Source organism: Mandrillus leucophaeus, unplaced genomic scaffold, assembly GCF_000951045.1.
Source record: "Mandrillus leucophaeus isolate KB7577 unplaced genomic scaffold, Mleu.le_1.0 Scaffold611, whole genome shotgun sequence".
In the NCBI taxonomy this organism is placed as follows: Eukaryota; Metazoa; Chordata; class Mammalia; order Primates; family Cercopithecidae; genus Mandrillus; species Mandrillus leucophaeus.
In genome coordinates, this window is record NW_012106598.1 from 1,014,492 (window position 1) to 1,029,302 (window position 14,811).

Genomic DNA, 14,811 nt, shown 5'->3' on the forward strand with positions numbered 1-14,811 from the left:
AAAAAAAAAAAAAAAAAAAAAGAATGTAAATGGCACTCTTTGTAGAGTAAGTCTATTGACATCTCATAAAACTGAAAATGCACACAACCCTGTAAATCTAGCAACTGCACTCAGTTATCTAACTAGATGATTTCAGCACATACATACAAAGAGACCTGTATAAGAATGTCACTAGACTCTGTAAAAGCAAAAAACAAGGAACAACTTAAACATCATCAGAAGGGAAACTGATAAACTCTGGTGTAATCCATACCACAGAAATACAACACCACATGTACAAGAATGTGCTACATCTACACAAATACATGGTCAAACTCAAAACAAAAATGACTTTTAAAAGAATGACAAAATGTTTAGCACACCATTCCTGAAAATTTAAAAAAATCAAAAATGTCACTAGTTGTTCAAAGACATGTAAATATGTATATGTAAGTATAGGAAATGTTCTAAAAGGATGTACCTAAATTGAGAAAATAGAGAAGTGAGAATAGGGCCAAAGACTTCAACTTTATCAACTCAAGAAGGAACTTATAGCAAGAAACACCCTAAGTGGGAGCTTCAATAAGAAACGAAGATAGCCAAAATGACATCCTTTCCATGGAAGTCACTGTATTTTAGAGTCCAAATGATGCTTTACAAACAAGACATGTTGAATAAGCTTATGTTTACATATTTAAAGACAAGTATTTCCATTAGCATGTCCCCTTAAGGGACAGTGCAGGAGAATTGGAAGACCATCTCCTAGGCCTCGACTTTATCTGAAAATCATGATTCTTTCTGGGTATAGAAGTTTTGATTCAAAGTATTAAACCTTTAGTTTATATTACATTTGAGTAATCCATTTGACCCTGAAAACACAAGTTTTCATTAGGAAGTAATACTGGTTTGGGTTGACATTACTTTTGAGGTAGTCATGCATCACTTAATGATGAGATACGATCTGAGAAATGTCATGTTAGGTCATTTCATCATTGTGTGAACATCAGAGTGCACTTAGAAAAACCTAGATGGGGCCGGGCACGGTGGCTCACACCTGTAATCCCAGCACTTTGGGAGACTGAGGCGGGTGGATCACGAGGTCAAGAGATTGAGACCATCCTGGCTAACACAGTGAAACTCTGTTTCTACCAAAAATACAAAAAGTTAGCTGGACATGATGGCAGGTGCCTGTAGTCCCAGTTACTCAGGAGGCTGAGCTTGCAGTGAGCTGAGATCTGGCCACTGCACTCTAGCTTGTGGGACACAACAAGACTCCGTGTCAAAAAAAAAAAAAAACAAACAAACAAAAGAAAAACCTAGATGGGTATCCCACTACACACCTAGGCTATGTTATATACCCTATTGCCCCTAGACTACAAACCTGTACATCATGTTACTGAATACGGTAGGCAACTGTAAAACAATGGTGTTTTATCTAAACACAGAAAAGGAACTTTTCAGCCTTATTATAATCTTATGGGATCACTGTTGTATATGCCGTCCATCACTGGTGCATGACTGTTGTGTATGCAGTCATTATGTGGTGCATGACTATCAGTTCTGGCATTGCTGCCAAGGTGGCTCAATTCTACTTTACTCTCTGTTGTGTTCAGGCTCCACCTAGTGGCTCAAAAGACTGCCTCCTCCTTTTCAGCAATTAAATACCTTTGAACCTAACATTTTCTCTCTCTGCCATGAGAATTTTTTTTTTTTTAAGCTATTAAACACATTTCTCTTGGGGGAAGAAAAACCTCATGGCAAAAAAAAGAAAAAAAAAAGCCTCCAACCAATGCATTAAAATCTACAGATTAATACAAGATATTTAACTTGAAGATTGTCTAAAATATTATTTCTCAATTTTCCTTGTCTTTGCCACTTGTACATCTCAGTGTAAGGGTTCTGCATTCCATTTTCATCACTTATTGGATTTAATCTGCAAAATAAGGCTAATAATAATATTGAGTGGTCAGAGGACTAAATGAGTTAACATACACACTATTTTGTAAGGTACTTAAAACTTTTATTATTTATTTTTTGAGATGGAGTCTCGCTCTTTCACCTAGGCTAGAGTACAATGGCGTGACCTTGGCTCACTGCAACCTCCACCTCCTGGGTTCAAGCAGTTCTCCTGCCTCAGCCTCCCAGTAGCTGGGATTACAGGCACCCGCCACCACACCTGGCTAACTTTTGTATTTTTAGTAGAGGCGGGGCTTCGCCATGTGGCCAGGCTGGTCTTGAACTCCTGACCTCAGGTGATCAGTCAGCCTCAGCCTCCCAAAGGGCTGGGATTACAGGCATGAGCCAACATACCCGACCACATTATTTATTTTTAGAGACAGGGTCTTGCTCTGTCACCCAGGCTAGAGTAAAGTGGCACCACGATAGCTCACTGTAACCTCAACCTCTTGGGCTCAAGCAATCCTCCTGCCTCAGGCACCTGAGTAGCTGGCACCACAGGCCTGTGCCACCACAATGGGCTAATGTTTTTAACTTTTTTATAGAGAACGGATCTCATTACATTGCCCAGGATGGTCTCAAACTCCTGGCCTTCAGTGATCCTCCTGCCTCAGCCCCCGTAAGTGCTGAGATTACAGGTGTAAGCCACAGTGCTGGGCCCTAAAACATTTTAAATGTTCAGTATTAACTGTTATATTTTTACTCTTTAGCAGCCAAGAGTATTGGACACAAAGATGGTGCTAGAGCTAAGTATATGTTGAGTGAATGCAAGGACAGAATAAATTCTTTGCTGACCTGAGGAAAGTAATCTGGCAGATTCCCACCCCTAAACCATCTTTTGAAGCAAACAGGCAGTAGTAAATTAAATAATGGTAAATGCATAAGAAATTTAAGAACTACTATTAACAAACTTCTGAACTAGAAAGGCACAAGTGTATCAATAAGAGAACTAAGTAAATGTTTAAGCCCTAGTAGTCATTATCCACTCTAATTTTTGATAAGTAACACAAAGTTGAATACCTTGAGTCCCTGTCCTGCAGAATCTTAAAGAGAGGTAATCAATGCCATAAAAAAAGGTTCTAAGGTAACTCAGAAGCACCTGTTTTAGACTGGGTGCTAGGCTGACCCTCAGAACAAGCACAGGTAAGCCCAGAAAAGGGAGGAATGGGGGAAGGAAACCAGATTCCACTGCAGGTGAAGGGAGTAGCAAGTCTAAGTAGTAGTTGGTAGGTGGAAGACAGGGGATGGAAAACTTTTCCATGACACAGATGATTATCTTCCAGACAACCCAACTATTAATAGTTGTATTCATAATCAGCCTAAAATTTGGTTTCTTCTCTACATTCCTTTTGCTCCTGCCACCATCCCATACCAACTGCAATTCTTAACACATTCTACAATATCCAACCTCTTCTTTCAGATTTCTATTTCCATATCTAAGAGTTCAGCAGAGGTATGGAGTAAATCCAATTGGCTGGAATTTCCTACAATCCTCTGAATATTAGAGCTACCCAGACACACTGCTTTCATTATAATCAGAAAAGAAAATTGAAATGTCACCTTACACTTTCCCAGATCTTCCTGGTCAGTGTCACTTTCTCTCTCTCAGCAGTTTTAAGAGCACTTAATCAAAGGTAACATAGGCCAGAATGAGTGAGGAATGTTTCCTATCTACTAGCTTTAAACTTCTTGTCTCTCTAAACTTTCTTGCTGAAAGAAAGAACAGTTGTGACTGCACAAAAAGAACGTGTAATGAAAAGGCAAAAACCAAATGATCTTATAGCATATCATCAATAGAAGGCCCTAGAAATCATAAATTTTCTAAAAAACCATCATTCCAAAATGCCTGCAGTCAGAAAACCACAACAGAAACCACACAAAGAAAGGGTACACCAACATTCTGCAATATTGTAGTCTTCAGGTCACCACCCTTTGAGAAATTATATTCGAGCTAGTCAACCTGAAGGAAAAACTAACCCAAATAGTGTTAAAAGTCAACTTATGGGAAAAACTGACCAAGTAGATATAAAGCACACAAACTGCCTTAACCACGAGACTGAAACATTTTGAACTATGAAAACACACTATTAGAGACCAGTAGTCAGACCAAGCAATTCTTATCAAAGATTCAAATATTTTATACCACTATGGCCACACCGGTCTCTGGATATGTAAACATGAACACCTTAGAACACTTAAAATATTTCATATATTCAGTGACTCTTAACCAGGAGAGAAGCTAGTTTAAAAATGTGGTGACATTTGGGGGTGATTACAATGACATGGAAAGAAAACCAAGAATGAAAAATATCTGCAGAATCCACAGCCCTCCACGACAAAGAATTGTCCCATTACACAATGTCAGTAGTGCTCCCAAATTGAGAAATACTGAGTAAACGAACTGGTAAAACTACTAAAAACCAGACTCTCCAAAGTATTAATATATCCACAACCTCAGATTAACTTCGGACACAAACTAAAATCATGAGCTATTCCCTTGAAAAAAAAACAAACTCCTAACCCCCACCTATCAAATTGGGAACATGACCCACCCAGGGCTGTTATATAGCTATTAAGAGCTGGGGTCCTCTGACTCCAAGTGCAGTAAATGCTTGATTCTCTGCATACTATTTAGAAGGCATCCTCATTTACTGTCTCACTCATCTACCATCAAAAATTGCCTGAAAGAGGGGAGGGAGAAAAGAAGGAGCAAGGAGATTGAGTCTAAAATCCAAAAGACATTGTCTTTTCTGACACTTCTGTGGCCTCCCTCCCTCAAAGCCCAGCTGACGACATAGGGCATACGTTACTAGCACCATTCAACTCTGTAAATTAATATCTAACTAAATCATTATTTCCCCTCAAATTAATTCCTTTGAATGTTCCAAAGGATATTAACATATGAAGGATTCCCTGGGACATACTCTTGGGGGATGCAGTATAGTTTCCAAAAATGTGAATACTTAACGTACTTCACAGTGTATCTTTTAGGAGTATATGATTTAAAACATACTTGGGCAAACATGGACTTTACTGATTATCTGGGATTACTCAGAAATTGTCCAAGTGCACCAACTACTTACCTTAGGAAAGATTATTCATTAAAGTAAAACTTTTCCTGACCTATGACAGCATTTTGGATGGAGAAACATTTCAGTTAATCTTTTTTAGCTACTCAGATTTGGTAAATTGCAATTCTGGCTAAATTCTGGGCATTTAACCTTGTTGCCTCCTAAACACACTCAAAATATAAAATGCAAACAACGTCCTGAGAATGGTATTACAAAACTTGAGCATCCTAAAAATCTAGTACTAGAAAGGAACCCAGTGCCCTCCCTTTACAAAAACTGGGCTGGGATCGGTGGCTCATGCCTGTAATCCCAGCACTTTGGGAGGCCAAGGTGGGGGGATCATGAGGTCAGGAGACCGTGACCATCCTGGCCAACATGGTGAAACTCAGTCTCTACTAAAAAAAAAAAAAAAAAAAAAATAGCCTGGCATGGTGGCGTGCACCTGTAGTCCCGCTACTCAGGAGGCTGAGGAAGGAGAATCGCTTGAACCTGGGAAGCAGAGGCTGCAGTGAGCCAAGATTGCACCACTGCCTCCAAAAAGAAACAAACAACAACAACAGCAACAAAAAAACCCTGGAAAACAGAAATCAGGATGTGTAACTACTGAAAAGTCTTGCCACCACATCTGCCTCATCCTCTCTAATCCAACCTTCAGGAAATTGTATTGAAACAAAAATAGAGAAAAATACTGAAATAGATACAATGTTTTTAAAACAAGCAAATTTTATTAAAGGAAAATTTTGCATGGTTTACTTTTCACCAGTCTGTTCTGGCATGCTTCTAATGATGTCAGAGTCACCTAAAAAATAAAAATACAGTAATTTTACAATTTATTTAATAGCAACTGGTACCATAAAATTTCTCTACCTTTGGTTATCCCTTCTGTAGACAATGGTCTGCAAATTAGCACTGATTTTTTTTTTTTTTTTTTGAGACAGAGTCTAGATCTGTAGCCCAGGCTGGAGTGCAGTGGCACGATCTCGACCTTGGCTCACTGCAAATTCCGCCTCCCGGGTTCACGCCATTCTCCTGCCTCAGCCTCCCGAGTAGCTGGGACCACAGGCGCCTGTCACTGCGCCCGGCTAATTTTTTGTATTTTTAGTAGAGACGGGGTTTCACCGTGGTCTCAATCTCCTGACCTCGTGATCCGCCCACCTCGGCCTCCCAAAGTGCTGGGATTACAAGCGTGAGCCACCATGCCCGGCCAGCACTGATTTTTTGCAAAAGTTATCACATTACCTGTACTGTCATTTTTCTTAAGGTTAATCAAAGATAACCCAGAATCATAGCCATTATATGATCACACAGAACGATCATATAATAAAATTGGTTTATCACCAGCATTTATAAAACCAGACCTAGGGAAAGAACTAGGTCTGGGGACACACGCATGGTCTTAATATAGCGAATGTTTAGCCTGTCCTGACTATTACAAAATCAGAACAGCGAGAATATTCGCAGTATTCTATGAATCAAAGATTCACAATTGGAAAACAAAATGATGTAGATTTTTTGGCACTGTTTTTTTTCCTCAAGCTAATTTTACATGTCTATTCTCAGGAAGCAAGAATTACTTTCTTCCGTTTTGCCAGATTATTCTCCCCTTATAATTTCACCTTTTACCAAATCTCTAAGTCATTATCGCGCAGGTACTTCATCAAATGAAATTTATTATCTGACAGTAAAAATTTTAATTTATAATAAAGCCAATTATAATGTGTCGACATTCATAACCAATTCGCTACAAAAGACAACTACAGGATTTGCCTTGCTATATCCATATTCTATCTGAATTTAGGAACCAAAGACATTTGCATAGTAAGAAATACTTGTCCAGACATTACATTAGAAAGGCAAACAAAAAAAAAAAAAAAGACTTTCTATGATTTAAAAAGCATACCTGGATCAATGATAGCCAGTGTGCACACTCTGTAGTATTTTCCGCATGCTGTGCCCAGTTCAATATTATTTCCACTGTAGTGATGGACACCAGTTTTAGCCAACATTGCATAGTACTCTATTTCAGATTTCCTTTGGGAACCAAAAAAAGGCAAATAAATAAATGCAATACCAAGTGACTGACAGACTAAATGTTACTACTTCTTTTACTAGTGTTAATGTTCTTAAGGCCTTCAAAAAGTAACAAAATCACATACTACCCTTAAAAACATCATATTCATTATCCAATATAAAACAACATTTATATGTATCCTTTGCAAGTGAAGGGGTAACCAGCAAATATCTACTCAACCCCTACCATGTTTAAGACAGTATTAATACTCACAGAAGACGGTAGGATGCAAATAAACAAAAGCAAAGCATTATTTGTGCAGTGGCACAATCTTGGCTCACTGCAGCTTCCACCTCCCGGGTTCAAGTGATTCTCCTGCCTTAGCCTCTCAAGTAGCTGGGATCACAGGCATGTACCACCACACCCAGCTAATTTTTTATATTTTTGGTAGAGATGAGGTTTCACCATGCTGGCTAGGCTGGTCTCGAACTCCTGACCTCAAGGGATTCGCCCGCCTCGGCCTCCCAAAGTGCTGGAATTACAGGCATAAGCCACTGCACGCAGCCCTATTCTTTTTTTTTTTTTTTTAATCTAATGAAACTGAGCCACAGAATAGTAAGTGGAGGATCCAGAATCCAAACCTTTAAAAAATAAGCCATTTCTATCACTATCCCCCATTGCCCAGAATTCTAGACAGGGAGTGACACCGTTTTAAAGTTAAAATTTCTGGCCTTATGCGTGTAATCCCAGCACTTTGGGAGGCTGGATCATTTTGAAGTCAGGAATTCCAGATCAACCTGGCCAACATGGTGAAACCCTGTCTCTACTAAAAATACAAAATTTCAGCGTCAATTTAGTAGACACTAATAGTTTTAGGAATCGGAAAGGAGTCCTATACTATCTTGCCACTCAATTATGTAGATCCACATACCAGCAATAGTGCTACAATGTACTAGTTGAAAAAGCACCTCAAGCTGGTAGCTCACGCCTGTAATCTCATCAGTTTGACAGGCTGAGGTGGGTGGATCACCTAAGGTCACGAGTTCGAGACCAGCCTGGCCAACATGGCGAAACCCCATCTCTACTAAAAATACAAAAATTAGCCAGACATGGTGGCGGGTGCCTATAATCGCAGCTACTCAGGAGGCTGAGGCAGGAGAATTGCTTGAACCTGGGAGGCGGAGGTTGCAGTGAGCTTAGATTGTGCCACTGCACTCCAGTCTGGGTGACAAGAGCGAAACTCTGGCTCAAAAAAAAAAAAAGCACCTCGGGCCCCACCCCAAATCCAATGAAATCAGAACTTGCATTTTAACATTACCCATGTGACTCCTTTGCACAGTGATGTTTCAGAAACACTACTACAGAAGACAGGCTTTAAAGTTTCAAAGAATGGTTAGGGAAAAGCCCAACCCATGGGACAGGAAAGAAAGGGCCCTCCAGGCTTTGACAATAACTAGACACCCTATATAAAACGCTGTAAGCAGCTTATGCATTACCACAGAAAATTTGGTCACATGGTTTATATTCTGCAAGGTCCAAGTTTCTTTAGCTTATTTACAACACCCCCTAAGTTCAATTTCAGAACAGTGAGTCAAGCATAAACCTTGACTCAGAACTGATTTAGTGGGCTAAACTAGGTGATTCTATGATAGCCTGCAACGCCATGGCCCAGCCTCAACTTTTCTTACCTAGTTTTTTGACAATAAACAAGTTCACACAATGAAGCATCGTTAGACACCTCAAAGCTAAAAGAACCAAAAAAGCAGGACACAAAATACATGGAAAAAACAAATAATGTGTCTGTGCTTCCATCAAACCCCAATGTCCTGTTTTCACTCCTCCTGCCACACACACGTTTCTCCCCCAGAAATAAGCTCACAGAAGGGGAGCACATGATTTGGGGGTGGGTGGGGGGAGACGGCAACGAAGGGCCAAACACCACAATCGCTACCATAATTATCCTGCAAGTGTTCGAGTTAATGGTACTCAGATTATAAGTTTACACTCCTGTATATTCGTTCACGATGAATTCGCGGTAGGCGACGCTCGTTCAGGTTCTTCGATTACCTCAAAGCTGGGCAGTTGTTAGCGAGAATGACCAATTTCGCTTTGCCTTGTCTGATCATCTTCAGAGTCTGCTTGTACCCCAGGACGTACTTCCCACTTTTCATAACGAGTTGGAGCCTAGAGTTGATCGACTCCAGCGACTTTTTCTACAAAGCAAACATTAAACACGGACCTAAGGGCCTCGTCTGCAACCACTTCAAAACTGGACCCAGCTTTTTGAAGCCAAGCCTCTTAACTTCCTAAGTCGAGGACCCCAAGTCATTGAGAGGGCCACTGGGATTCCCTCTGGGGCCCTCCAAATGCCAGCAGGCATGCTGTCACCCCAGTGGGCTCACATCTGCCCGCCCCGGCCGAGACATCTCTCCACGTGAATCGGCTTCCGGGCCTGGCCCGCCTCACTCACCGTCTTCTTTGCGGCCACCATCTTCCTGCCTCAGGTGCGGGACGGCCCCCAAGCTAGAAGAGACAGAGGACAGGACAGGAAGTTTAGGATCCGGAGTTCCAAATGGCAACCCGCAAAGCTCCCCGCGCTGCCTAAACCTTGGTCAGCAGGAGCCCACTCACCAAGAGCAGCCACTAAGATGGCCGGGGAGCGAGAAAGGAAGGAGTTCCCACAATGCAAAGCTCTTCACGGCAGAGCCGGAATTGCAGGACCGGAAGCGGAAACAGATCGCAAGCAGAAGGGGCGGGACAAAAGGCGGAGGGTCGCTGCGGGTTGCTATTGGTACCGCTAGCTAGAATGGCTGCGGGGGCAGTACGAGGCGTCTCATACCTTTAATCCCAGCACTTCAGGAGGTCGAGGCGGGAGGATCTGTTGCGTCCAGCTCAAGGCCAGCCTGGGCAACATAGTGAGACCATCCCCGTCTCTACAAAAAATAAATAAATAAATTAGCCGGGCGTGGTGGCGCACTCCTGTAGTCCCACTTACTCCTAGCTCCGCCGGAGGCTGAGGTGGGAGGATCGCTTGAGCTCTGTAGGTCGAGGCTGCAGTGAACCGTGATCGCGCCACTGCACTCGGCCTGGGCGACAGAGTGAGACTCTGTCTCAAAGAAGGGAAAAAAAGAATGGCGGCAGGGGTGTTCGCTTTCCCTCTTTGCGGGCCTTTAAGCTTCTCGGCGTTGTGTTGCTGTTGGGCTTGGAGCTGCGATCTAACGAATCGAGGAGCTTAGAACCCGGAGGGAGTTGGAAAAGCAGACTGAAGGTGAGGTGGGAGGGTCGATGAGAAGAGGCTGCGGCGGCTGCGACCACGGTCTTAATGCGACTGAATTCACCTTTTCCCTGAGGCGCGGCTCTCGGAGAGCCTTGTGGATGACTCCGCTGCGCCGCAGCCCCCGCATTTACTCTCTGCTTGGTAGAAGCAGCAGTGTCCTCACCCCTGCGGTCACCCAAGTTACCTGTCCCCTTCCCCTGGAGAGCTGTTGCGCCCTGCGCGAGTTTCCCAAAATTCGCCTTTTGTGTCTGTGTTAGCGTGAACTTGTGAGCCGAGTTTGCACTGAGAGCGCGAAAAACAGGTCTAATTTTTAAAAAGTATTTCTGCTGTTCACGCTGGATCTTGGTATAAATGTCCAGAGACAGACCACTGAAAATATTAGGCGCTGAAAATCCCCACCTAATCAATCAGACCAGTGGGTAAGCTACGTGAGGGAAACCTCTTCCCCTCCTTAATTAAGCCTCACCAAAAAACGCGTGCTGTACCAGGAATCATTTACATATATATATTTAATACTCACAAAATTTCCATGAGATAGTAACCCTTTTATTGTCCATTTTACATATCTAGGGCTGTTGTCAGAGCTAGGACCAGAGCCTAGGTAACTTAGGTCTCTTCACAAAGTTGATTCAGGCCGGATGCGGTGGCTCACACTTGTAATCCCAACACGTTAGAAGTCCGAGGTGAGCGGATCACCTGTTAGGAGTTCGAGACAGTCTGGCCAACATGGTGAAACCCCGTCTCTACTAAAAATGGAAAAATTAGCCAGGTGTGGTGGCTCGTGCCTGCAATCGCAACTACCTCGGGAGGTTGAAGCAGGAGAATCGCTTGAACCTGGGAGGCAAAGGTAGCAGTAAGCTGAGATCGGGCCACTGCATTCAACTGCCTGGGTGACAAAGCGAGACTCCGTCTCAAAAAAAAGTAAAAAGGCCGGGCGGGGTGGCTCACGCCTGTAATCCCAGCACTTTGGGAGGCCGAGGCGAGCGGATCACAAGGTCAAAATATCGAGACCATCTTGGCGAACATGGTGAAACCCTTTCTCTACTAAAAATACAAAAATTAGCTGGGCTTGGTGGCGCGTGCCTGTAGTCCCAGCTACTTGGGAGGCTAAGGCTGGAGAATCACTTGAACCCAGGAGGTGGAGGTTGCAGTGAGCAGAGATCATGTCACTGCATTCCAGCCTGGTGACAGAGTGAGACTCCATCTCAAAAAATAGTGATAATAATAATAAATAAAATAAAAATAACGTTGATTCAAGTGTGTGCCCCTCTTTGCTGAGAAATTAACCAAGTTGAATTAGATTATCATAGTACTTGCTTTAATATTTAGTCATAAATTACTTAATACTGCAAATCCAGATATTTGTCTTCCTCTATTACTCTAGTTCTATAAACAAACTCTTTTTGTTTTTTACTAATTTTAGAACTAACAGATAACTAGCTCTCTGACTTAAAGAAACTGAGACCTGGAGAAGTTATGGTGCTGCTACCTGATAGAGTAAAAGTTGAAACATCAGTCCCCCTTTTAATCCTGTGTTCTTTATTTTTTTTTTCCTGGTCCACGTTTCATTTGCGGTTGTCATCCTATTATAAAAACTGAATCCTCAAGAGCATTTTCCATTGCAATTCACTCCACGTACCATTTGGAAATGTTTATAGTCTGCCACTGACATTAGACATTCAGATATGAATCTTTTTTTTCCATTATCGTCAAACATTTTTCTTGATATGCAGAGAACTACACCCTACCTTCAGTAGGCTAATAGTTATGTTGAGAAGGCAAGACCTATAAAGACAATTAGTACAACTCTAATTGCCATGTGAAGTTGTCGTTACAGATGTTACGTGTTTATTCCACAAACAGTACCGTGTGCCATCAGCTGTGTTGAGCCTGTGATCATAAAAGATTCCTTCAGAAACCTTGCTGTCTATTGTCTGAAGGAAGGTATAAGCAAATAGCATAATGTGTTTATTTAACAAATAGATATGATGAATTCTTCCTCACTCCAGGCAATAAGAATATACAAAGACATGGTGACTGTTCTTAAAGAGCCTACTATCTAGCTAGGCCTTAAAGGAGAGTAATATAGGAATAATTAATTTTGTATAGACTTTCTTGTACTTTTCACAAACCTTAACTCATGGTTACAATAACCTCATAGACATTATTATCCTTATGTTACAAGGGCTAAGATTAGAGACAAAAGTTGTTAAATAATTTAGTAAAGGTTAGACAGGTCAGAGCTGAGATTTGAAGTCAAGCACTTTGCAGGATTAACTGAAATCAAGGAGGGGATGCATTCTAGTCAGAGAAGAGCCAGAAGCAAAGCTAAAAGGTGCTCACTTCAGCAGCATGTATACTAAAAATTAGAACGATGCAGAGAAGTTAGTATGACCCCTGTACAGCAATGACACACAAATTCATGGGAAAAAAAAAAAAAAAAAGCTAAAAGGAGACAAGAGTGGTTAGAACAGTTTGGCTGGAATATAGCATTCATGAGAAGGAAAGAGAAAAAAAGAATACAAAAGAAAAGTGGAATGTTAAAGCTTTAAATGTTACAGTTGTAAGTTTGCTTTACAGTGGAATTATAAGAAATCATTTTACACTCAAATTTTACTGCCTTTTCTAACCTTTTCCCAGGAATTTATTTAAATCCATGGAAATTCCTTGTCCATTACTGAATCGCCTTTGAGAGAATGAATTCTGAATGGAAGAGGCGTGTTGATCAGTGATGCCATTGGGACCTGAAAACAGTGAAGGCTCTAAAATTAAATAGCCACCAGGAAAATTAAAGTTAGATATAAAATATTAAATTATTTCTAGAGATGGGATCTCACTATGTTGCCCAGGCTGGTTTTGAACTCCTGGCCCCAAGTGAACCTCCTGCTTCAACCTCCTAAAGTACTTGGGTTATAGGTGTGAGCTGCTGTGCCAAAGTTTTTATTTATTAATTTAGGAGAGAGGAGATGGAAGGAGAGCAGAGAAAAGAGCACAAAGCTTTTTTTTTTTTTTTTTTTTCTTGAAGGACAGATTGACAGTGTGTCAAAACAGAATGAACATACCTATATAAGCATTTCGTGTGAAGATATACAAGATGACAGTGGCTTCCTCAGGAAAATGGGATTGGAGGTTGGAAGGAGGTAGAGAAGTACTTTTTATTAAAATTCCCTTCTGTGCTATTTGAGTCTTTTGGCCCAGTGATTCAACTTTTAGGAATTTATCCTGCAGAAGCAGTCACAGAGGTGCTTGAAGACATGGGAACAAGAGTATTTATTTCAGCTTTATTTATTTGTTTTTTGAGACCGAATCTCCCTGTGTTGCCCAGGCTGGAGTGCTGTGGCATGATCTCGGCTCACTGCAACCTCCACTTCCCGGGTTCAAGCGATTCTCCTGCCCAGCTAATTTTTGTATTTTTAGTAGAAACACGGTTTCGCCATGTTGGCCAAGCTGGTCTTGAACTCCTGGGCCCAAGCAATCCACCTGCCTCGGCCTCCCAAACTGCTAGGATTACAGGCATGAGCCACCATGCCTGAGCAGCATTATTTATAACAGCAAAAAATTAGAAACATCAAATGCTCATCATTCTTAAACAATATACAGTCATGCACTGCATAACATTTTGGTCAATCATGGACCACATACACAACAGTGGTCCCATAAGATTATAATACATTCTTTTTACTGTATGTCTTCTGTGTTTAGATACACAAATGCCACTGTGTTACTGTTGTCTATAGGTACAGTAGCACGCTGTACAGATTTGTAGCCTAGGAGCAACAGGCTACACCATATAGTCTAAGTGTGTAGTAGGCTGTACCATCTAGGTTTGTGCAAGTTCACTCTGATGTTCCAACAACAATGAAATCGCCTAACGATGTAGTTTTCAGAATGAATCCTAGTCATTAAGTGATGAATGACTATATTAGGCATAGAAAACAGACTGGAAAACTATATATTTGTAGAGGCATAGAAAAAAGTCTGGAAAAGTCAGATATCATCAAAATGTAGAGAGATGAGAAGAGTGGGTCATGAGGAAGGGACCTTTACTTTTTCTTTAGGTTTTTTTAGTACTGCTTGAATTATTTTACAGTAAGCATTAATTATTGTTACATAAAAAATCCTTTTTTAGTATTAATAAAGTGTTCATTTGCAATACATGTGTCATGAAACATCAATTACTCCTCAATATAATACTTCTCAAAGTCTGGCTCTCAGATCACCTGCATCAAAATCAATGATTCAAACTCCTGGACCCCACCTAGGCCTATGGAAGAAATCTCTGGGTGTGGATCCTGGGAATCTGAGTTTAGCAGTCATCCTAGATGATTGTAATAATTACTAAAATTTGAGAATTAGAGACCTAAAGAATGAGATAGCCAAATTGGTTCTGAGACATACCTGCTTAGACAGAGGTATAAATTAAACAATAATGATCCCTTGTATTGAGTGCTCTACTTTCAAAGCTTTTTTTTTTTTTTTTTTTTTTTTTACAGAGTCTTGCTCTGTCACCCAGGTGG

At 41.2% G+C, this 14,811-nt stretch overlaps 1 protein-coding gene across 4 annotated transcripts; it reads right to left on the reverse strand.

The window, feature by feature from the left end:
• Positions 1–5,750: 5,750 nt before the first annotated feature.
• On the reverse strand, positions 5,751–10,394 carry RPL30 (ribosomal protein L30). Of its 4 annotated transcripts, none has more exons than XM_012000002.1 (5): positions 9,857–10,394; positions 9,488–9,540; positions 9,085–9,230; positions 6,907–7,037; positions 5,751–5,805 (listed from the first exon to the last, which is right to left on the reverse strand). In XM_012000002.1, exons 2-5 carry the CDS (start codon positions 9,506–9,508, stop codon positions 5,756–5,758), a joined length of 348 nt encoding a protein of 115 aa, XP_011855392.1. In that variant the 5' UTR covers positions 9,509–9,540; positions 9,857–10,394; the 3' UTR covers positions 5,751–5,755. The 4 variants fall into 4 exon arrangements, with proteins under 4 accessions (XP_011855392.1, XP_011855391.1, XP_011855395.1 ...); XM_012000001.1 differs by lacking the exon at positions 9,857–10,394 and adding an exon at positions 9,649–9,729; XM_012000005.1 differs by lacking the exon at positions 9,857–10,394 and adding an exon at positions 9,649–9,688 and having other exon boundaries at positions 6,907–6,980.
• Positions 10,395–14,811: the final 4,417 nt, after the last annotated feature.

What these genes read in the sequence shown, in the direction of transcription:
- RPL30 (XM_012000002.1), bottom strand. Translation starts at nt 9,508, where the DNA reads ATGGTGGCCGCAAAGAAGACG. An exon ending in TGGTGGCCGCAAAGAAGACG is followed by an intron (nt 9,231 to 9,487) that starts GTGAGTGAGGCG and finishes TTTGCTTTGTAG; the next exon opens with AAAAAGTCGCTGGAGTCGAT. An exon ending in AACAACTGCCCAGCTTTGAG is followed by an intron (nt 7,038 to 9,084) that starts GTAATCGAAGAA and finishes TGGTTCCCAAAG; the next exon opens with GAAATCTGAAATAGAGTACT.